General features: G+C 40.6%; 1 protein-coding gene across 1 annotated transcript in view; it reads left to right on the plus strand.

The window, feature by feature from the left end:
* Window positions 1-339: 339 nt before the first annotated feature.
* The window catches only part of LOC129278120 (centriolin-like), a 36,681-nt gene continuing 11,257 nt past the window's right edge, over window positions 340-25,763 (plus strand). Inside the window, exon 1 of the mRNA XM_064110359.1 lies at window positions 340-2,166. Within this exon, the coding sequence (XP_063966429.1) occupies window positions 1,915-2,166 (252 nt within the window). The 5' untranslated portion in view covers window positions 340-1,914. The remainder of the gene's footprint in view (window positions 2,167-25,763) is intronic.

The following is a 25,763-nucleotide window of genomic DNA, read 5'->3' on the forward strand; positions in this document are numbered from 1 at the left end:
ACAGTGCGTCCCACAAAAAACGAAACCAAGATTTATCAATGATTTATCATAACTTAATCACAAATACAATAGACAAATGACCTACCATTATAAAGCTTAGAATCTCCCCTTTCATCTGAAATTACTCAGATTATTTCTCATTCATGCATGAGTGAGCAAACACAATTTGAAGAGGGGATACCAAAAAGTCATTTGGCGGGCTGTACCAATTACAAGAAGCTGTATAATCAGACAATATTTAGATGGATCTAGTCGTCTAGAATATGTTGGCTTTGGCATAGACATTTTCATTATCAAGGCCTTTTCTAGTAGGGCTGATTGAATATTCATACCCCTGAGGATAAGGTTAATGCCACTTAGTTTTTTTTTTTACCCTTTTTTGTACTGGTGGGTAGCATTTGTATCTCCTTATCTTTAAAATCTGTAAATTGACATAATAAAGTAGAAATATTAAATGAGAACAGGTTTGAAATTCAATATTTTATTCGGAGGGAGAAACTAGAAGCCTGTGTTTTCCTTCATTTACCCATCTTTGTCTCACCTGCATAGCAGAGTGAGACTATACATGTAGGCGCGGCTTTTCCGGCGGCGGCGTCAACACCAAATCTTAACCGAAGGTTAACTTTTTGAAATGACAGCATAAACTAGAAAGTATATGGACCTAGTTCATGAAACTTGGACATACAGTTAATCAAGTATAACTGAACATCCTGCCTGAGTTTCAGGTCACATGACTAAGGTCAAAGGTCATTTAGGGTCAATGAACTTAGACCATGTTGGGGGAATCAACATCAAAATCTTAACCTACATGTAAGGTTAAGTTTTTGAAATGTCATCATAACTTAGAAAATATGTGGACCTAGTTCATGAAACTTGGACATAAGGTTAATCAAGCATAACTGAACATCCTGCCTGAGTTTCAAGTCACATGACCAAGGTCAATGAACTTTGGCCAAGTTGGGGATGTTTGTTTAATTATATGTACCATCATAACTTTGACAGTTTATTGGTCTAGTTCATAAAACTTGGAAATCAGAGTAATCGAGTATCACTGAACATCATGTGCAAGTTTCAGGTCACATGACCAAGGTCAAAGGTCAATGAACTTTGGTCATGTTGGGGGTACATGTATTTGTTGAATAACCATCAAAACTTTGAAAGTGTATGGATCTAGTTCATAAAACTTGGACATAAGAGTAATCAAGTATCACTGAACATCTCATGCGAGTTTCAGGTCACATGACCAAAGTCAAAGGTCATTGAACTTTGGCCATTTTGGAGGTTTCTATTAGATTGCTGTCATTACTTTCAAAGTTTATAGATGTACAGTAGTTTATAAAATGTGGATATAGGGGTAATCAAGTATCACTGACAAGTCGTAGGTCGCATGATCAAGGTCAAATGTCATTTATTGTCAATAAACGTAGTATTGTATCATTATATGAATGGTGTTTTTTGTGAAAAATTATTTTACAGTAGTTTTCAAAGTCAGCACTGCTGCTACCGCGTGATGCAGGTGAGACTGCCAGAGGCGCTCCACATGTTTTTTATTTCAACCCTAACTTGTTCTAATTTAAATTATTAGTCTTTCAGGTTTACTGCAGGATTGTTGCTTTGAATAATAGTTGGCATGCCGGATCTCCTGTAATCTTTCCCTTTGAATTACTCATAAAGTACATGTAAATATATTTCAAACCCTGTTCTCATTTAATTAATTTATTAATTTATCTATTTTTATCTGTTTATGTATTATGTAGGCCTGTTTATTTTTATTTCATTTACCAGTATTTCTTTATTTCTGTTTTCTTTAGAAAGCATGTTAAACTGCTTTTTTTAGATCATTATACAGTGTATGGTAATGAACAGTAAAAATAATATAATAGAATTCAGTCTTAAATAAAAGTGTTGATTGTGATGTTAAAATTGAAATATATAATTAGTAACCATTATTGCCATAACCATTATTTATCAGAGGAGATTGAAAACCTTGAGGTTCAGTTAGAAGCCAGAAAGAAGAGCTTCCAGGCTCTTGAAGCAGATCACACTACCACCTTGGATGAGAAGAAGAAAACTGAAGGCAAGGCTCAAGAATTGAAAAAGAAGGCCAAATTCAACCAGGAGAAGGTCAAAGAACTAGAGAATGAACTCAAAGCTAAGGATGAGCTGGTGAGTATGGTGACAAATAATTGTTCCTGTTGTTAACAAAGGTTATTTTCTCAACCATCTAACCAGCCTATTTTAGTAGCTCAAACAGCAGAGGGAATGGGTTTTTGATTTGTACATGAAATCTTGTTTTTGTGCAATTTTGGTCTGAAGTTCATAAGCTGTGTACCCAAGCTTCGCAAATTTGGTCTCAAAAGTAGCATATGTCAACTCTTTGCCCGCCACGGACGACTCGCGGCACATACGGCGGACTGCCAATGACGACTCAAGTCACAGTTCACACACAATGCATACGGAACGCATTTAATTGTAATTGTGTGCACACACATACAATAGCGACACGCGTATTGCATTGTTTACGAATCTAGCTTTCGTGTTATAGCTTTCGCCGACGTTGTTTACATAGAGATTTTTCGCGTAAAATTGAGTTTTTTAAACTGCTTTAGGATATATTTCGATGAGCTTTCAATAGCTTGCACTGCTTTCCTTGTAATAAAAGAATGATACAAATTGCCACCTCCCTATAACAATAAGGGGATCAAAGTATCAATAGAAGTCTCCCAAGACGGGAAGTCTATTGAGAAGTAGCCAGGGTCAATTTCAATAGAAGAGTTTAGTTCATTGTCAGTTTACTCTTTTTGAATGCCCCATTTCAATCCTAAACTGCTTAGCTCAAAATGACCATAAAGACATGGATTTGGTATGTAATGAAAGCTAAAGAACACATCTTTTCAATGGACTAACTTAGAAATTTAACCTTCATTAGGAAGTATTGAATATAAAATACCCTCCTAAACGAAAAATTGGAAACAGAATGTAAAGTTGAAATTCTCAAAATCTATGATTTTATACATAGCAAAAATGATAACATTTGCAAGAGTATTCATTTCTCTAAAACTTTGCTACACAATTTTTTTCAATACGACAAACCAGTAATAGGTTATTGCGAGTTGAATAAGACAGTGCACGCAAACCCCCTCTGAATGTGGCACCCCAAAATTAATGTGGCGCAGGGGGGATAGTGTACGTGGCAGGCAAAGAGTTAAGAAATACTGTGGCAAATAAATTAGGTGATTGGACTTTATATCTTACGAAGAGCAAAAGCAGTCTGGAAGGGCTCCCCACCCTATTTACGCTTGCGATAACCCTGGATTAAAGACTGGACCAAAATGTGAAATTTACCAGTCATATAATGTACCTATCAAATATAAGTGAAATACGACAATGGAAGTTGTATGCATTTCACTGCTTGCCAGCTGAATATTTGGCTTATGAGTAGCTCTAATTATTGGGTTTCGAAAATAAACTTTCCTGTGCTTTTCACCATCAAGATCGTGACATCATGTTGTGTTAGGAACATTGAGATTCCTTAGGTTTGTTGATCTTCACAGGAAAACTTGGTGATTTTACTGCTCTATCAGATAAAGATATTATAAATATATTTTTCTGCAAGCTGGAATTGACAAAATCTACAGCTTTGGAATACAATAGTTTTCGCCATATTTTATTTCCGGCAAATATTTTTTGATGGGGGTGTGCCACACGAACCCCTGAAATGGGGGTCTAAGGAACTGACCACAAGGGTAAAATACTTGGTCTTGGGAACTAAATATATAATGGGCAGTGTGCAGCTCTCTCATGCGAGCTCACGCTGGACAATTTTGGCAGGGCAAGGGAACTGAGATGTTTTGTTAAGGGGGTCTTGCGAGCTGGGCGGGGCAGCTTTTGAACAGAACTTTTGTCATTTGGAGTATCTAGAGAACTGAAAATTAGGTCTGAAAAAGGGGGTCACCCCCGGGGGGGGTCTCTCTCCACATGGACTGCTACCCACGCGTGTCCGACAACCTCAGAAATGCACCCTAAATGGCGTAATGACATTATGTAAATTTGCAACCCTAAACGGCGTAACCCAGAAAAGCCACCCTACATGTAAGTGGCGTGAACAGGGAAATCCCCTAATTTGATACCCTAAGTGGCGTAAACATAAAAATTGATAATGTGATACCTGTGCTGTGGGCCGTGTGGGTAACACGTGCTGCCTAGTATAGAGCCAGGTGTAAGAGACTAGCTAGAACTGTATGGGGTGGGGGGGGTAACTCTTATCATGGATCTAATATAGGTCCATGCTCTCATAAGTGCTGCGCTGGCGTGTGGGAGGATTATTTTTTATCCCTAAAATCGTCTGTCATGGTGTTTATGACTTATGTCTGCTCCCGGGTCTCCTCAAATTTGCCCAAGTTTGCACCCCTAAAATGGCGTAATTTTCATAACCAAATTAGGAACCCTAAACGGCGTGAAGAGAGAAAGAAAAGGCTACCCTTATCGGCGATTTACGAGCAAATGGTGCTGAAATGCAACCCTTTTTGCCAAAGACGTTGACGCCGCCCGAGTGCCTGAAACGGGACCCTTTTCGACGCTTTTTCTTGACGCGGGTGCGTAGCAGGCCATGTGGAGAGTGACCCTGGGGGGTCACCAAAGCGGCATGTCCCCGTACCACCAATACATTTGAGTGCCCCCTGGGAGACTACAGGCGCTGCTTTACCGATGGTGGCGTTGTCAACATTGAAATCTTAACCAAGGTTAAGTTTTTGAAATGACATCATAACTTAGAAAGTAAATGGACCTAATTCGTGAAACTTGGACATGAGGGAAATTGAATTTTCTTGCAAAATCAATTTTTTTAGGAGACACCTTAGGAGAATTTAAAGCGAAAGTGTATTTCTTTTTGGTCGATATTTTCCGTTGTTTACTCACCTGTTACGTAATGGCAATGATGTTGTTACTCAAAGAAGTAAAAGTAGTTCCTCAGATTTATAGCTGATTATTCTCATAAATGATGTGTATGATTTTTGTGTTAAAAACATAGTTGTTTTCATCATACTTTTCCATTGATACTAAATCTAGTAATATGTCATAAATATTTGTGATGTTGTGGAAGGATATTTATATCAGATAGCATCATAGCGTTCAACTGTAGGTGGCGCGAAAGAACAAGCGTTTTTGTTGTTACGGCGGTATGATAAATCAGAAAGCGATTGGTGACGGCAGTGCACGTTAGGGCTATGTTGTTCGTTCTTCCAAGCCATGCTCGACAAGGAGGCATGGAATTTCATTTGACGTACCATGTATGAGCGATGTCGAGTGAAATCTCCGGAATGTGACTTGGTGGATGTACCCTGTTATCTCTTGGCCAATAGTAGGGTTTTTTTCCTTGTTTTGTATGATCTACCCGGCTTTCAATAAATGGCTGACCCACCCCCCTACTTCCTGTCTATGGTTGCATGTCCTGACTGAGTACTTGAACCCCAACCCATACTACCACTCGAGCCCAGTTTACTACAATGGTGTCAGAAGTGGGATCACCGGTTCGAGATTGATGCAACCCCCTACTACATCAGAGGACGCCAGCAGGTCAAGAGGATAAGAAGACGCCATTAGATATAGGCTATTTTAAGGTTGGAAGGTAATTTGGTTAAAATAATTGAAACAAGTTAAGAAATTATATTTATATTTTGTAAGAAGTTGTGTTTCAGAATTGTCATAGATTTCTTTCCCCAAATAAACCAGCAGGATGCCTGGAGGTAATGACTGGGGCTGGTGCAACCCCTAGCACTAGCCTCGAAGACATGATTGCTTCTATGACTGGTGCGTTTCGAAGTATGTCCATGGTAGGTCAATGCCCTCGATGAAGTTGCCTAAGTTTAAGGGTATTCCACAAAAGCCTGGTGATTTGACTGTACGTGAATGGTTTGATGAATTCAATGAATACTGCCAATATTACCAGTTATCAGAGAGGGAGAAGGCACAAGTTCTTGTGACTCATCTAAGTGGTCCAGCCAAGGATGAGGTCATGTGTAGGGAGGCAAGCCTACGTGATGATCCGACTGGCCTGAGAAGGGTTCTGATGACTCGGTTTGGCTTAAGAGAGAGCGTCCAAAGCTTGAGTAGTGAAATTCACAGTCTTGTCCAACTTGACGGAGAATCACTTGCCGATTTCAGTAGTGTTCTTACCCGTTTGCATGATAGGATGGAAGCAGCCGCTTCCATACCTGAGTAGGAGGCTCTGCAAAGATTAAGAGACATGACCCTCAAGGAAAAATTTGTGAGAGGGGTGCGGGACAAACAGATCCAGAGAGAGCTGAGGAGGATCCTAATTTCTAGCGGATCTGGGACATTCCTGACGATGAGAGAAGAAGTCCTGAATTTATTCCAAGACACAAATACGGTCCCAAGACCAAGGGTGAGAGAATGTGAAGTAGAGACTGCTAGGGTCGAAGCATCTTCTGAGACAGCTGAGATAAAAACAATGAGGGAGGAAATATCTCTTCTTAAAGAGGGACTTAGTGAAGTTGTCAAGGAAATTCAGGCCCTACAGCTCCCCCCTCATCTTCGACAAAAGCCAAAGAGGAAAGGAGAGTTACATTGCTTTAATTGCAAACAGAAGGGCCATGTACAGAAAAATTGTGTTAAACCACCTAGATGTTATGCCTGTGACAAGCCAGGTCACTTTAAGAAAGATTGTCCAGATGTTATGGAAACGGTGAGGAGTAATCCTGGAAATCAACTGAGTGAAGGATCCGCTGAAGTCCTCACAGTATCCAACTCCTCAAATTATCTTTCATCGCTAGTATCAGGAAGTCCAAAAGCCATAGTCAAGATAGCTGGAGTAGAGACTGGATGTATTCTAGACACGGGTGCCGAAGCGAGTCTGGTTCCACTGAGTTACTACGAGAGATGTTTAGAAGGGATCATTGGGGCCCTCGAAGGCACTGATAGTGGTTTAAGAGTGACTGGCATCTCAGGAGCTGTCCCAATCGTAGGTTACTTCAGGGCACCAGTTACAGCCAATGGGAAGACTGACGAAGTAGGATTTCTCGTGATTAAGGATGTAGTCCCTAGTAAAAGAAAGGAATACCCAGTTTTATTAGGCTCCAATGCTCTTTATAGCTTTGTGGGAGATGATGAGTCCCAAAGTGGAAAAAGTGACTGGCAGATGGTTGTGGAGGTCTTAAAGGCATTTCCCAAGCCTGTGTTGAACCAGGAGACTTCAACTGTGCTTAAGACAGGAGATAACAATGAGGTGATACCACCACTCACTGCCAGGAGATTAGAGTGTCACATGGATAATGCAGTCCAGTGGGATGGTCGAGATGTTCTTGTCCAAGTTGTACACGATGAGTCAGAAGACAGACCAAGACTGAATTCGATCGACCTTTTTGATGGTTGCACTCAGGTGAAGGGAGAAAGGCTTCATGTGACAGTAGCTAACCGGAGTGAGCAGCAACTTCTCATTGAGCCCAATACAATACTAGCATCTGCTACAAGGATTGAAAGAAAGAGTGAAATAGTACTACAAGGACAAAACAATACAGTAGAAGTCATGGTCACTGATATAGAAGTTGAGCCTGGCGCAGTTAATAATGAGGCTCCAGTGAGTGATGCGATTGACGGACCAGAAACTAATAGCCAAATTCACACTTGCCTGGACGGTCGCAATCTCAAACTACCTATGGGGGTTAATTTAGATGGACTGGAAGCTGAGAAAGCTGATGTTATTGCTTCACTTTTGGTCAAGAATGCGGCTGAATTTTCTGAATCGGAGATGGATTTGGGTTGCTGTACAGTCATTCCGCATCAAATCCAGACGTCGGAAGGTCCACCTATCCGGTTGCCATACCGTCGTGTTCCTCCTAATCAGGCTGCGGAGATGAAGAAGTTACTGCAAGAAATGTTAGATAAAGGAATAATCCAGCGCTCCAGGAGTCCGTATGCAAGTCCCCAGTTCCAGTAAGAAAGAAAGATGGCTCGTTAAGGCTTTGTATAGATTACAGACAGTTAAATGCTCGTACAATTCGGGATTCCTTTCCCTTACCACGTATAGAGGAAACCCTTGAGGCCCTAGGAGGAGCTTCATATTTCTCCTCCCTAGATTTGGCTAACGGATATTTTCAGGTAGCCATGGACAAGGATTCCATAGACAAGACAGCGTTTCGTGCTCCTTGGGGTCTGTTTGAGTTCAAGAGGATGCCACAAGGCTTAGTTAATAGCCCCAGTACATTCCAGAGGGTGATAGAATTGGTCCTTGGAGATTTGAATATGACACAAGTAATCATATACTTAGACGACATACTTATCTATTCAACCACATTTGAGGAACATATAGAGAGGCTTCAGGCTGTTTTCACAAGATTGACTAACAATGGTCTTAAGCTCAAGGGGAAGAAGTGCAAGTTCCTTCAGGAAAGGGTGAACCATCTGGGTCATGTGGTGACTGCAGAAGGCATATCTGTAGATCCAGGGAAGATAGAACGAATCAGGGACTGGCCAACCCCTAACTCACCTGAGGAACTTCGGTCATTTTTGGGCTTGGGATCATATTACCGTAGATTTATCACAGGTTTTGCACAGATTGCCTCCCCTCTACATGCCTTAGTCGGGAAGACACAGAAGTCATCGAAGAAGTCCAGGCGGTATCAGAAGAAGAAAGGTGACGTATCAGCAAAGTTTGAATGGACAGATGAAGCAGAGAAATCATTTGCCACACTCAAAAGATTGTTGACATCGACACCAGTTTTGAGCTATCCAGTATTTGGGCATGAATTTGTCGTAGAGATCGACGCTTCACTGAAGGGCTTAGGAGCCTGTCTATCTCAACATGGCGATGATGGGAAGTTACACCCATTAGCATTTGCTAGTAGAGGTTTGAGAAAGGCCGAGAAGAATTATTCAGATTATTCTAGTTTTAAGATTGAATTATTTACTACACTGCGCTATACTTACCTATACCATCTCATCAAATTGCTATTCGTTACCCTGACTCGAATAGCCACCGGTAAAAAACTCCCCAAAAGAGGCTAACTGCAATCAGGTAGCCCGGGAAACCCGTCACGGAACGAGACCCATAAAACCCGCTCGCCGCATATAAGCCTCCTCTTTCGTGACCGCGACGTCACTGAGTACACTCGAAACGTTTTAATAGCCACCGCGCTTCAGTGCCTTTCTTTATGAATCACGATGTCTTAGAAATAACTGACATAAACATTGATAATTCCCAAGCCTCCCCCATCCCAAGAGATCTCAATAAAGGGGAGAAAAACTCGGTCAAGACAAAGCCGAGAAATAATAATAACAAAGATGATAAGGCGGCCAAGACAAAGCCGAAGAACCCTATCACTAATAACCCGGCCGGCCAAGACAATGCCGGCTGATGACTCTACACAATCAGACACCCAGTCCCATAGGCGGGAGGTAGACAAGGGTACGGATAAATCGGAAGAGACTGTTTACACTCCTTCCGATCGGGGTAGCTCCTCATAAAAAATAAATAAAATAAAATCAAAGGGTAGGGTGGGCAAGAGGCCTCGCGATGACCACTCGTGTTCTAATGTCAATCAGGCTCGAATTAACGACTCACTACTACCCCCTGTAATTCAGAAGAAGAGCCTACTGGCCCGGGATTGTGACCGGTCAGTCCATTCATTGCCAGACCCCACCGAGGCGGGTAGTTGGATCTTGGAAGCCTTGCAGGTGATCCTCCCCCAGCGGGGGCCGCCATCGACCTATACCGACCCACTGGACTTGATTACCGCCGGGAAACGCAGCCCGGCTAATAGTAGACAAAGCCGCCCGAGACAACGGGCTAATGAAAACTCGACTCATTCTAGACGTAGAGAGAGGTCTAGATCGCCTTGTACCGGTCGCGGAGTGGGTGCTAATGATAACTCGCCTCGTACTAGCCGTTGAGAAAAAGCTAGCGAATACTCGCCTCTAAGGGACGGAAAGAAACAAGTTTTCCATTGTGGGAGAATCTGATTCGGAATTCGATTACCCCCAACCTGTTACATCTCGCAGAAGAGATTGGGGCAATATCTCCCCGTCAAATTCTAATAGCAGCCCCGTGCATTCCCTGCAAGCTGCCCAGCAAATGGGATTCGAACGAGGAGAATCACCATTAGGGGTACGAGAGAGTTCTGGCATACACGAACGCGATACTCCGGCTAGTGGGAACAGGCATCAGCCAGCCCTGATCTGACTAAATACTGCCCTCTACTTCGGGCCGAAGACAGTACCAGTAGCGAAACTGTGCGAGAGAAGTCAATCTTCCGCCTGAACTCGTCCCTTAGTAGTTGGGACGAAGTCAGTCCTGCGATCAAGATGGACGCTCCGTATAAATCCTGTTTTCGGGGCCTAGATAAGCAACACTCTCGGCTTATACCGATCAGTAAAGAAGTCTCGAAGGATTACTGGTTTGTCGCTCGGTCCCGGACGTTGCTTTCCGTGTCGGGGATGCGGGAGCGAGGAAGTCTAGATCGGGCTGTAACCCTCTCCGCGGCACTGCCACTGGTTACCGCTCAGCCGACTGTATCAGCTAGCAGCGCTGGAGGCGGCCACCCGGAGCGGTATGAGACTCGCGATGTACCAGGGGTGCCTGTTAACCGCTCTTAGTGAGGCTCAGAGGCTTAGTTGGAGTCTCTACCATGACAAGAACTTATTGTTAGAGTCACAAAAATCACTGATCTCCAGTATAAGCAAGCAGCAAGATCAACACTGCTATGCACGAGGGCAAGGAGGGCTAAAGTTCTAGATGCTCTCAAGATCGAGAAAGGGGCAGCCAGACTTCTCAATAAGCTTCCTTTCGAAGGTAAGGACTTGTTTCATGGACACTTTCAAGAAGTATTGGACGAGTCTATTTCAGCCAGCATCACAGCTGACAAGATATTTTATAAGCTCTCCTGGAGTAGACCTAGTCCGCCGGGCCCTAGACCGGCCCAGGGCCAGGCCCAAAGATCCCCTTATGCTAGCTCGAGCTCCAGACCCCGGCCCAGACCTACAATGAACATAAGGGGTCATCCCTCTCCTTCCCTCGCTCTGATGGCGACGCCAGGAATGAAAGGGGCCGCGGGGAAAGTCATACGAAACCTCGGGGTGGGGGACGGGGCCGCCAGTCCCACTGTCAGCGCACCGAATTCAGGGCCCCCACTCATAACCGGGACTTTTGACAATCAAACACTAGTCCTTCCCCACCTTCAGCAAGTCCCAGTAGGGGGAAGACTATTTCTTTGCTATTGCATTTTATTTTCTGAAATCTGTTCCAAGTCCACAGCAATATGTGATATTGTTGTTTTTTGTGTGTGTGGTGTTCCTGAAAGTCTGTCATAATAAGAGGTGTTCAAGTTGATTTGCAGTAAAAATCTTTTTCATATCAGAAGAACATGAAAAGGAGGAAATAGTGGTGATGGATGAGGTTGTCAAAATCATACCATGCATAATGGTAAAACTTGCCAAACATGGGTTACATACAAGTTGAGATCACTCGTGTTGAATGTAGACCTAGTAGTTCTGTTCATGATGTTTATGTGGCATCTGACTAATATTGGCTTATAAAGGAATGACAGAAGCGCCATTATTAAGAGACTACTACAAAGATGGACAACCGGTCACAATGGAATAATGTTTAAGCATTTATTCAACATACTCACGCAACGCAAGCTGCCGGCCGGAAGGGGCGAATACCCCAATGAACAGTAACAGCAAACTGTAAAACCTAGGCCGCAAGTGGGCGGCATACAACATAAAGCCATGGCGCAACCACTTTTTCTTCCTTCCTTCTTTTGTCATATACCGGTAACAATAAAACCCTAAGCAACACAATCTAATTCAATACACGTTCATAAAAAGTTGCAAAACAATCCAACCTGCTAAGTCATTATCCTAAACTATGTAAGCACACTGGTTTATGGAAGTTGCAACTGACAGTAAGTAATATGTTAGTCAACAACAACTATGCTCAATAAAAGTTTTCAAAAAAGGAAGGCACCTAAGTACTTTGTGACAAATGTACCTCATAGTAACTCATTATGATCTAGGCTAATAAAAGTGAGTTACCACTAAAATCAAATACACAGAAAACAATATATATAACAAGGAAATAGTCATAAAATCTTAAACAACAAAATCTATCTCAAACTACAAATTCATCTATCTGAGATCATGTGTATCGATATCAAACTCACAGTCTGTCTTATCTGTCCCCCTAAAAACCAAAAACAACTTTATTATACAAGCAAACTTAAAGGTACAGGACATACTGCATAAGCATCACATACATTAATGCAGCATTCTACAGTGTAGTGACCACACTACACAAATACACCTGTGTGACTAGTGGGCATTTTTAAATGTTTTGCATAAGTACTATGACTAATAGTCATCCTAAACAAAATAATGTAAAAAGCAATATAACAAAACTATAAAAATAAATCAATACGCACAAAATATGCAACATTTCAAAATCTGGCTAAGCAGAAATCAGTGTAAGGCATTAGCCTGCATGTGCAATAATGCAACCAACATTACCTGATGGGAAGTAACATACAATGACCAAACATTTATATTAATGAAAGGAAAATCAACAATTAAAATACAATATCTTAATACAAAATACTGCATAAAAAACTAAAATCATTGGTTCTAATTTTTTTTTTCAAAAAAAAAAATACATTCCAAATATATGTAAAAATAAAATTAAACACATGGACATGCCATATAACGAAATTTAAACAAATGAGTAACTTTTACATTATCCATCTCTTATCCCTTAACAGCCTGTATCATAAATTACATGTATATAAAGCAACACAAGCAATGATTTTTATAACACCAATCTGCTGGTCTGTACAAGCCTGCAACATAAATACAAAAACAAAAACTTTAAGCAACCTGATAATATAACAGTACATGGATGAAGAAACAATTAAGTTTGATTCATTTATGCATATACAAAAGAGTAAATAAAAAGTATAACAAAAGGGTTACTCAACAAATCTGGTAATATAGGGCAGAGACGTATCAGAAAATAATGACTAACAGTCTAATACGCATGTTCATAGAAATATATTACAAAATACATTAAATACCATCACATCCTGCAAAGAGTAATATAAATAACAACAAAGTGAAAAACATAAAGTATTAAATAAGGCTGTTTGCTGCATGTAGAATTGTATACGAACTCATCTAAAACAAAATGCACAACCACAGATGCATATAAACCCAAAAAGCAAAAATTACAAGCATAATTCCCGATATCACTCTCCTTGCTTTGTAATTTAAATGACAAATTTAGTGACGCAATCACCGCATACATTAAAGTCAAACCACACACAACACTCACCAATCCAGCAGTGAATCGACGCACAACCTTAGGGGAAAAAAATAAATAGCAAAAGTACAATTGCCCTTCACTAACATCATAAGCATACACAAACTTTAATAATGGAAAAGTATAAAATCATTACATAATAAAACATCCGACTAGCAAGAGGCAAAATAAGGTATTGCAATCAATGTCCATCTAGTGTCAACATTTGCAATAAAAATTTCAAGCCAGTAATGCAGTTTTTCATAAGCTCATACTATCAACGTCGTCAAGGAAAGCAGTCATGGCCAAAGGTGAAGGTAGGACTCACAAGCGCAGAGGCATTAAGTTAAATGTCCTGTGGGCGGCCCAAATGGAGTCCCAAGAACAAGCTAGTGAAGTGGCCCAGACGAAGCGTTGCGATAGGTGGCCTGTCAGAGATGGGCGACGCCAAGAAATGTAAATGACGACAATATGTACCAGGAGACTTGACAGAAAAGAAGTCAGAAACGTCCCTAGTGGAGACAGCATCGAATCCACCGGGAGCACCTGGCGGGGGGCCAGGAGGATCACTTGGGGAGATAGTACACACTCTGTTTCGTCTACCGGGAGCACCTGGCAGGGGGCCAGGAGGATCTTCGACCTGCACTGTATGTGGGATGTCATCAGGGCCACTGATTGGAGAGTAAACTGTGGCCTCAACATCAGCTCTGAAATTCTCTTCGTCAACAAATCGGGTAGCTGGAGAATTCTCATCGAGACACCAGCCAGCATCAGACGAAGGAAGACGGACAAAGGGGTCAGACAGCTGGAGACGGATGGACAAAGCTCTACTGGCAGAATCTGGAGGGCGACCAGGAGGGTCCTCAACCTTGATGGTGTAGGGTTGAGAGGGTTCACCGAGTTGGAGGGGAGTGGCAACGCCACCGACGTGGAGTTCAAGCGAGCTGTCTGCGAGCTGGTAAGTAATGTCCATGGTGGGCTGGCAACTGTCTGTTGAATGCTTGTTAGCAAGATGAGCAGCACTATTGCAATCGGCATTGACGTCAATAAGCATGGTGCTGGATACATGTGGGCTAGAAGTAGAGGCTAGTCCAAGCTGCCTGGGCTGACATGTAGCATCAGGGTCAAGATGTCGGGTGGGCTGGTCCACGGACAAGCTGTCTGCGCCAGGTGATTGAGTTGGTGCAGATCTTTCACTGTCAAACGAGCAAGATGAGACATTTGCGCGAACGCTGAGCGGCACCGGAGGCGATCTGTCTAACTTAGCGGAGACGAATGGAACACAGTTTTTACTGTCTGTGCGTGCGGTACGCTCGGGACCATAGGTATACGAGGGTCCATCACCGAGTACGATACAGTGTCTTGCAGGACGGATAGTGATATCATGACGTGCAATGAACGGAATGCCAGCGTGTATTGTTACATCTGAGGACTCTACAACAAAGCCTTCAAAGAGAAAGACCTGGTCTTCTCTCGTAAAAGTGAGAGATGTGGTCCCAACAATATTACCAGGAAAGGACGGTTTTTGTGTAACAGAACAAGATGTGTCTATTATAAGACCTCCAAGATTTCTAACAAGTGAGGAACAGATTAGATTCACTGAGGAACCACTAACCAGGTATACTCGGACACACTTTGAGCCATGGAAAATATCAACGTGTGGAGACGTAGCCTTACTAGGTAACTCAGAGAATCTGGCCACTGGAGACTGTGGCAGAAGATCACAAACCCTGTTGTGGACATCATCTAACTCTGATGAGCCACTCGCATCACTGCAGAAATCTTCTCCCTGAAGCTGTGGTGACCTGCCTAACTCATGTAGGTCCTCGAAGCAACCAAAAGTACCAAGCAGGGGTTCCAAAGAAACCCTAGCAGTCAAGTTTGGACTTGAACCTAAAGCACTACCAAGATCGTAACAATCTTCAACAATGTCATCATCCGATAAGTCACTGTCAGTGTCAAACTCAGAATACATGAGATCATGATCAAGACTATCATAAGTACTCGAGCTACGTGATTGGTCTGAACAATAGCGTATTGACATTGCCCGGCGAGCGCATGCAATTATTCTTTGTTCATGTTCCGGCAGAAACGGACAATCGCTAATGTGATGTTGGAAATCAGAACGACTAGCTGCAAGGCATAAAGGGCAACACCTATGGCTAATTCTATCATCACATTTACAATCAGGTTTACTAAAGCCAAAAGTAATAGCACTACTAGAAGATCTGTGTGAACTAACATGGCTAGTTATGGTAGTGTGCATTGCCCTTATTGTCTGGGGATGAGGTTGGTATGGATCCCTGATTGGATTATCATCAAAATCATCATACAAATCATCATCATTATAACCGAGACTCGAATCACTCTCGGTCACATATCCATTCATCTCATTTCCATTGATTTGAATTGACTCAAACTCTACATCAGATTTATCAGGGCTGCAAGCTCTAGGTCTACTTGAACTGACATAACCAGATATGGTAGCATGCATTACCCTTACCTGCTGGGGATGAGGTTGGTATGGAACCCCCATTAAACTACCATCATCAAAATCATCATCATCAAGACCAACACTCAAATTACTCTGTCACATATTCATTTCTCTCATTTCCATCGATCTGAATTGACTCTGACTCTTGATTACAACAAGTAACATCAATATAAGAATGATCAAAATGTAACTGTTGATTATTGCGCCCTTTATCTTGGGCCTGCTAGAGACGAGGTTGTGACCACCGCCTCGAAAAGGGACAGGGAAAAGCCATCGAAATGGGCTATAAGTGGGACTACGGCAGTGCGAGCAAACATTAACCACCTATCACGACAACGGCTTTGTCGACCGACTGGCTGCAAGAAAACGCATTAAGTCCATCGCAAAATAAATCAATGGTGAGTACGAAATTCCGCAGCTGCCACCACGCCATTATTAAGAGACTACTACAAAGATGGACAACCGGTCACAATGGAATAATGTTTAAGCATTTATTCAACATACTCACGCAACGCAAGCTGCTGGCCGGAAGGGGCGAATACCCCAATGAACAGTAGCAGCAAACTGTAAAACCTAGGCCGCAAGTGGGCGGCATACAACATAAAGCCATGGCGAAGGAACATTTAGGTGTGGTTTATGGAGTAGTCTGTGGATGCCCAGACAGTCTTGAGCTCTCAAACCAAAGCCTGAGGGTGGTGAACCCTGCAGTAAGAATTGCTACTATTGTCCATCAGATTCTACCACACTTGCCACAATGATGTTCAGATTAATTTATTGTTGATCCATGATAAAATACATAGAAATTTGGCCTCCACTGGCTGTACATACAAATGATATAAAGTTTACAAACACAAACGACATATTCATTGGGCGAATATATTGAAAGAAAATATACATAAACAATAATTTCCTTCGAAATAATTATGACAGTTAACAATCTACTGTGTGTTCCAATGATAAAGTTTCCCATACAATCCCAGAGTTCTCAATCAGGGATTGTGATTAAGAAAATATGTTATTGTTCGTATTAGAATTCTGAGAATAGAAATATTCCGAAAATTCATTTTACCCAATTGATCGTGAGCCCGGCAGCCACTGTGCAGCTCCAGATCGATGAGGCTCTATCCTCTAAATGTTGAACGCCAAACAGGGTAGCAGCAAATCCCCCCCACCTCCCGGTTGTGAGACTTACATTCTACCAACTGATCCAACACTCTGGTTCTGAAAGTGTACAAGGGGTGGTCAATTCTTTCCTGCATCAAAATTGACCTGATATTTTTTCCAAAGAATCAAATATTGATAGGCTAATATGGTATCTCGTAAATCTTGGCTTCAACTTTCATTATGAATTGGTTAATAATAATAATGCAGTTCTTGTATAGCACATTTCACATTATGTCCAAAGACTTGGATATTTTTACCCTGGCTTTTCGAGGAATGAAGTCCTGCCAGGTACCCATTCATCTCACTTGGGTTGAGTGCTGCGCAATGTGGATGAATTTTTTTTTGCTGAAGGAATTAAGCCATGGCTGGGATTCGAACCCACAACCCTCTGTTTCAAAGTTGGAAGGCTAATTCACTGGGCCACAACGCTCCACAACATCAACATCTGTATGATATTCATTACTCTGCAAATGTCATTGGTTTGATCATGGAGACCTCGATGTTTGGATCTAAGAAGTCCTTTGTATTATATTATCAATTAAGTCACTATGGACCTTGCAGCAATCCAACAACTATCAAAAGGGTTGAGCAAATACTGTGTAAAGAGATTTCCATCCATATGTACTATTTGAAAAGGATAGAAAAGACAATTCTAGATTTGTTGGGGATTCCTCCAGAAAGGTTACATCCTGTGATGCTATGACAGGTCTGTTCACAAACCAGGGCCCCGTCTTACAAAGAGTTACAATTGATCCAATCAATCGTAACTCTATGGAAATCCATCAGTGTCATAAATTTTTCTACAGGAAATTTGCACAATATCATTTGTAAACAAAGAGAAGCACACTGAATTTTCAAGAAAACAATGAATGCATGAATATACATCATAATTAGAACACTTATGATTCTAGACTCCAGAGATACTTCCGGTGGTGTGGCAGTTTACAGATTGATCCATCCTCTGCCTCTTTAGGTAAGATAGCAGATTTCTTACTTCTATTATTTGACGAAGGTTTATCAATCTCCTCCATAGGGGGTTACAGATCAGCCATAGCAGCCATTCATTCAGACTTCTCTAATGGGGAGACTATCTCATTTTCAGTTGTCCTTGCCAGACTAACAAGATCATTTTTCTTACAAAATCCTCCTAGCCGAAGACTCTTCCCCAAATGGGACCTTCCACGGGTCCTTCAGGCCCTAGCCAAATCCCTCTTTGAACTTATGCATAAATGCTCCCTCTTTGATCTGTCCATTAAGAAAGCCTTCTTGTTGGCTATAGCTTCGGGTCAAAGACATAGTTTGCTTCATGCACTCACGGTAAGGCCGGGTCATTTCCGTTGGGAGAAGGACAGAGTCCACTTGATCCCTAGACCAGGTTTCCTAACTAAGAATAAAAAAGAAACCTCTAAACCCTGTGAAATTTGTTCTTCCAGCCATCAGCAATCTCTCGTCAGTTTCCGAAGATAGGTTACGGTGTCCCGTACGTGCCTTTAAGTGGTACATTGATAGGACTAAGTGTATTCGCACTTCCCACCAACTGTTCATTAGTTCAATAGAACCTCACGGCCCTGTTAGTCCAATTACGATTTCTCGATGGTTAATGCAGGGGATAAGGTCGGGTGGAGAGGACGCCATATTATCAGAGTCCATTAGAGCCCACGTTACACGGGGCATAGCAGCATCTTGGACGCTCTTTCAGGGTACCTCTATGGAGGATATCCTCCAGGCAGCCTATTGGACCAATTTCAATACATTTGTATCTTATTACTTATCTGATATAATTAGCCGAGACACAGGTTTTGCCTCGACGGTTCTGTCTTGTCCTAATCGTTCCTAGACTATTTCCAGTTGATATATTTCATTAACGAGGTTGATGATATTAATATCCCTTTATTCCTAGAGTAGCTTCTCCAGTTGGGAGACTACTCCATTTTATAGTCAATCGGTATCTTTATCGTTGTTATGCTAACATGTCTGGTAAGGGTCTCAATTCTGCCCCTCCTCCAGTTTTTCCGTGCTATTCTAGCAAATTGATGAGATGGTATAGGTAAGTATAGCGCAGTGTAGTAAATCAGAATGCTCAGTAGTGAGCATATTATTTACTGACAAGCTATACTTACCTATAACTCCCCACCCGTCCTCCCCAGCAGACTTCGCCCCTCCTTGGCTACGAAAGAGGAGGCTTATATGCGGCGAGCGGGATTTATGGGTCTTGTTCCGTGACGGGTTTCCCGGGCTACCTGATTGCAGTTAGCCTCTTTTGGGGAGTTTTATACCGGTGGCTATTCGAGTCAGGGTAACGAATAGCAATTTGATGAGATGGTATAGGTAAGTATAGCTTGTTAGTAAATAATATGCTCACTACTGAGCATTCTGATTAGGGCTAAAGTGGGCAGTCACAGAGAAGTTTAAGGACTATCTGATTGGGAGCCACATTGTGATACTTACGGATCACAATCCTCTAGCCCATCTACAGACAGCCAAGTTAGGAGCAACGGAGCAGAGGTGGATCGCCCAACTAGCTCCCTTTGACTTGGAAATCAGATACAGGTCAGGGCGTTCCAATAGATGTGCTGATGCACTTAGCAGGTGTTCAGTTCTTCCAGTGGAGTTGTCGACTGAGTCTCAAAACAAGAGGAAAGAGTTAAAGGAAGAGCCATTGCAAGCAATTGGCCCTGGAATCTTTTTTTTTTTTTTTTTTTTTTTTTTCAAGTTTCAAGTTTCCTTTATTTCATTTCGACTCAACATATTACACAAACATGAAATAATACCCATACAAATCAGTACAAGGGAATATACATTGTAAGCAATATGACCATACAAATGAAGTAGATAAATGTATTTGGTAAAACTTTAAACATTAATGTTAAAGCAAGGCTAGTTATATTTATCTTTTTAATAAAATAAAAGTTGAGGAAATGGAGGGATGCACTGAAAAGCTGGGTTGTGGATCCCTCAAAGAATTGGATAACAGATTTAGTAGATATAAGTATAACATATGAAGAGGGGGAAATAAATAAAGTTGAAGTGATGGTTGATAATTGAATATGGAGTTAATGAAAGAAAGAAAAATAATCGATATGATAGGTTGTTGCTTATGTGTGGGTGAAAGAGGAAGAGGGGAAGGGGATTTTATTGGCAATCAAAAATCAATAGGTACAGAGCACAATGAATAATACAATCACTGATATAAACAATGAACTGACAAGTATAACAAAATAATTTTACATGTTGAAGTCAAACAGTACAAAGATTTTTCAACCGAAACCATCTTTTGTCAAATCTGCGTTGTTTGAAATTAAGTTGGGCAATGTATTTCTCATTTTGATAATAATTGATTGAGGATTTAATGATACTGAAAAGAGGAATTGTATTGTTTATTTTACAATCATATACAGTTTTTCTTACTATAATAAAAATACAATTAAGTGCACAATTGTTTTTTCCAATAAATCCGAATATTTTATTTTCATCTGAAAAGTGTAGAGTCTCACTGGTTTTGGTCCTAATCCAAACCTCTAACTCTTTCCAAATGTGATTAACATGCCTGCACTCCGAGTATAGATGCAAAACCGTTTCGATTTCTTTTCGGCAGAAGGTGCATTTGTTTACTGAAACTAATTTCAATTTGAAAAGCAAATCATTTGTAAATAATATACGTTGCACAACCTTATATTGAAACCAACGCAATGTTACATCAATGGTACACTGAAAACCCAATGAGCAATAGGATTCCCACCTTTTATCGTTCAGATCAAATATGCACTTCTATTTAAGAAAGCTTTTGTTTTCTGTTTTTCGTCGTTTCAATAGAATGGAATAAATATGCGAGCATCCTTTTTTATGTTTAGTAATAAATGATAGCACATCTGGAATTAATGGTTGATGGATTCTATTGAAAGTGGACCTTTTGTAGGCTTCCTTGATAGCAGCACACAGTGAATGATAAAAAAGAAAATTTGACTGGACATCATAAAGATCCTGAAAATCTTTGAAAGATAAAAAATGCCCTCCTTCATCCAAAATATCATTAATGAAACGTATACCCCTTTCACTCCATTTCTTCATATATATTGGCAAATTGCCTATTTTTATGTTATTATTCCATAAAGGATGTGAAGGTATATTGACATGATTATTATAATAGATAGTTAAGAAATTACTATAAGCAAAAAACATTTCACTCCAGAAAGAGTTATAGGTCTGTTTTGATAATTCTCGAAAGTAGTGACTACCCATATATGTCATATACAAAAGAACATCTTGTAGTCTTGGCAAGGATAACGTAAGAAAGCTTAGAATGTAACTATCAATTGATCCGTTTACAATTCTCCTAATCCAAGAAATCTTTAATGATTGACAGTGTGAATATATGTCTATCATTTTAACCCCACCGTTTAAATATGTTTGGGACATTTGAATCCTACAAACTTTGTCCGGTTTTTCCTCCCATATGAATTTGTAAAATAATGAATTTAAATCCTTTAAAACTTCGTCACTAGGATTCGGAAGAGACATAATGAGGTAATTAAGCTTAGAAACCAACAAGGATTTAACCACAGTTACTCTTCCTAACACAGTTAGATATCTTTTTAACCATGATGTCATTTGACTCTTTATTTCTATAATTTTTTCGTTGTAATTATATTGTACCATCTTCTGCAAATCCGTACAAAAATCAACACCTAGATATCTAAAGAATTCATCAAATACCCATGTTAAATTACGATCAATAAGTATCTTGTCTTTTTTGTTTTTATTTAGCCCTATCCAAATCGCTCGTGTCTTATGAATATTTATTTTTAATCCAGATATTGCAGCATATTCATCTAAAATATTTAATGCGATATTCAATTCCGAAGCGGTACCGTTTAACGTGAGTAAAGTATCATCCGCATACTGAATCAATTTCAAATTTTGTTCAGATATCCTTATTCCATTAATACACCTTGTATTTCTAAATAAAATTCCAAGAATCTCTGCACACAAGAGGAAAATATAGGGAGATAATGGGTCCCCCTGGCGACAACCTCTTTCGATTCTAAATCTCGGAGTGAGGTGTCCATTTACCACAATACAAGATTGAATATTTTCATAGAAGACATTAAACCATTGTATAATCGATGGGCCAAAATTAAAGTATTTAAAAACTTTTATAATGAAGCTGTGAGAAATCGAATCGAAAGCCTTTTCGAAATCGATTAAAAGCAATAAACCGGGGATATCGTTCACATCTGTATACAAAAGCAAATCATATAACAGTCGAATATTTTCACCAATAAACCGGCCCTCCATGAAACCTTTTTGGTTCTCATGTATTAAAAAAGGAAGCACCTTTTTGAGTCTATTTGCGATACATGCCGAAGCTATTTTGTATGTAAATCTTCCCTTCGTTCAGCCTCAAAGAACTGAAGAGACTCCAAGAGCAGGATGAGTTACTTGGGGTGATTTGGGACTGTTATCGGAAGGGATGGCAACCAGGTCAAGTAATCTCTGAGGATAGTAAAGAGGTGCGAAGTTGGCTGAAAGAGTGGACAAGTTTGACTGAGAAGAAAGGAGTACTATATCGACAGGTCCAAGTGATGGGGAAGAACATCTTACAATTGTTAGTTCCTGAGAAGCTTCGGAAGACCATTCTTGAATCCGTTCACGACAGATGGGGACACCAAGGAGTGTCACGAACCTTGAGTCTGTTGCGTGAACGGTGCTTCTGTCCTGGTCTACATGCAGATGTAAGACGTCATGTGAGGAACTGCTTGAATTGTAATGTGGCCAAAGCTCCATCACCAACAGTGAAGACACCCATGAGACATCTTATAGCTTTCAGACCATTGGAAGTTTTGGCCATAGATTTCTTGAAGGTTGACAAGGGGAGAGGAGGCTATGAAGATATTCTAGTCATGTCTGATGTTTACACAAAGTATGCCCAAGCTGTTGCGTGTAAGGACCAAACAGCGGTGACAGTAGCAAAAGTACTTCGTGACTCATGGTTCTCACATTATGGTATACCACAGAGAATACACTCTGACCAAGGCAGGAACTTTGAAGGGAAATTGATACAGGAGCTATGTAAGTTGTACAATATCACCAAGTCCAGAACCACCCCCTACCACCCAGAGGGAAACGGGCAAATTGAGCGTTTCAACCGCACTTTGTGTACTATGATTAGGTGGATGGAACCTAATGAGCGCAGACACTGGCCAGAGATGTTATTTCAGTTGGTGTACATATATAATAGTACACCGCACCGAGTTACTGGTTACTCACCTTACCGACTGATGTATGGGAGGGTCCCATCAATACCTCTTGATCAACTCTTATCTCAGCAACAAGGAGACTGGGATCAAGACTATGTTGCAGCTCAAGCTGATGCTCTTACTAGGATGAATGCAATAGTAGAAAACAACACGAAGAAGGTAGCAGAGTATAACAAGAGTAGGCATGATCTTGGGCTGAAGGAAAAGAAGATCACGATTGGGCAACATGTATTATTGCGAAGGACCGCGTTCAAGGGAAGACATAAATTAGCTGATCATTATCATAGAGACAAGTATGTCGTAGTTTGGATCAATCCTGAAGAAGATGTGTGTAGCATCAGACCTTTACATGGAGGCAGAGTACAGACAGTGAACAAGAAGTATCTATTGGATTATCCGAGAGAATCTGAAGAAGAAGGGGATCCACCAGAATTATGGCCTCCAGTAGAAGATGATGAAATGTCAGACACCTCTAGCAGTGATGAAGATGACGAGAACCATATCATGCTCCCTAACTTCAATGATAGACTTCCAGTTCGGGAGGAAGTAGGTCAGAGGCAACTACGACGCTCAACGAGAGTAACTAAGAAGATGCATAGCAACCCTTATAACCTGCCCAGGATGGCAGTGAGATGATTTTCACTTTTCTTCTGTCATTTTTCTTTCCATAATGTTGGATATTTACATTTTTCATTTTAGAGATATTAAAACTACTCAGATGAGAATTTTTGCTTGAAGTTTAGGTATAGATTGAAATATTTCATAATAGGAGCATATTAAATAATATATCTGGTAAAAATGCAATTTTTGTAAAAATATTAATGTTTAATTGAAGAATTGAAAAATAATTCTAATAGAATGAATATTATCTATAACATGGAGAAAATGTTATTTTGTCAGGATGGATTGTGGGAAATTGAATTTTCTTGCAAAATCAATTTTCTTAGGAGACACCTTAGGAGAATTTAAAGCGAAAGTGTATTTCTTTTTGGTCGATATTTTCCGTTGTTTATTCACCTGTTACGTAATGGCAATGATGTTGTTACTCAAAGAAGTAAAAGTAGTTCCTCAGATTTATAGCTGATTATTCTCATAAATGATGTGTATGATTTTTGTGTTAAAAACATAGTTGTTTTCATCATACTTTTCCATTGATACTAAATCTAGTAATATGTCATAAATATTTGTGATGTTGTGGAAGGATATTTATATCAGATAGCATCATAGCGTTCAACTGTAGGTGGCGCGAAAGAACAAGCGTTTTTGTTGTTACGGCGGTATGATAAATCAGAAAGCGATTGGTGACGACAGTGCACGTTAGGGCTATGTTGTTCGTTCTTCCAAGCCATGCTCGACAAGGAGGCATGGAATTTCATTTGACGTACCATGTATGAGCGATGCCGAGTGAAATCTCCGGAATGTGACTTGGTGGATGTACCCTGTTATCTCTTGGCCAATAGTAGGGGTTTTTTCCTTGTTTTGTATGATCTACCCGGCTTTCAATAAATGGCTGACCCACCCCTACTTCCTGTCTATGGTTGCATGTCCTGACTGAGTACTTGAACCCCAACCCATACTACCACTTGAGCCCAGTTTACTACAGACATACGGTTAATCAAGTATTACTAAACATCCTGCCTGAATTTTAGGTCACATGACCAAGGAAAAGGTCAATGAACTTTGGCCATGTTGGGGGTATCTGTTGAATTACTACCATCATAACTTTGAAAGCTTATGGATGTGATTCATGAAACTTGGACATAAGAGTAAACAAGTATCACTGAACATCTCATGGGAGTTCCAGGTCACATGACCAAAGTCAAAGGTCATTTAAGGTCATTGAACTTTGGCCATTTTGGAGGTAATTATTAGATTGCTGTCATAACTTTCAAACTTTATAGATATAGTGTATAAAATGTGGATATAGGGGTATCACTGACATGGTCTAATGTCATTTATTGTCAATGAACGTAGTATTGTATCATTATATGAATGGTGTTTTTTGTGAATAATTATTTTATAGTAGTTTTCAAAGACAGCACTGCTGCTACATGTATATTGAATCGCGTGATGCAGGTGAGACTGCCAGATGCGCTCCACTTGTTTGTATTTAATGCCTTTTAAGATAATTCTTTATAATTATTATCCATGATTCCGTTTCTTGCAACTTTTTTTACCATCAACACAATTTTTCTTTAGATTAGATATCATTATCAAGCATACCAAGAACTAGGCCTGGGAGTAAACATTGATCTATCGAACGATTTGAATGGCTTGCCGCCAATTGCTGATCGTTTAGCAAAATTTACACTGTTCGACAGATACCGATTAGACACTTGGGATAACTCGGAATACTCAAGTAATAGTAACTAAATGACAAGATAACAGGGCTTATTATAATCACTCGGGTCGCGTTCGCGTTCGAAATCACTCGGGTCGCGTTCGTAATCACTCGGGTTTTGGATTTTTGGCGATTTTTTTTATTTCGATGCGATTTGATGTCTTCATTGGGACAAACACGCTGGGAAAATGAAATGAAATTGAA

Source organism: Lytechinus pictus, chromosome 15 (genome assembly GCF_037042905.1).
Source record: "Lytechinus pictus isolate F3 Inbred chromosome 15, Lp3.0, whole genome shotgun sequence".
Classification (NCBI taxonomy): domain Eukaryota; kingdom Metazoa; phylum Echinodermata; class Echinoidea; order Temnopleuroida; family Toxopneustidae; genus Lytechinus; species Lytechinus pictus.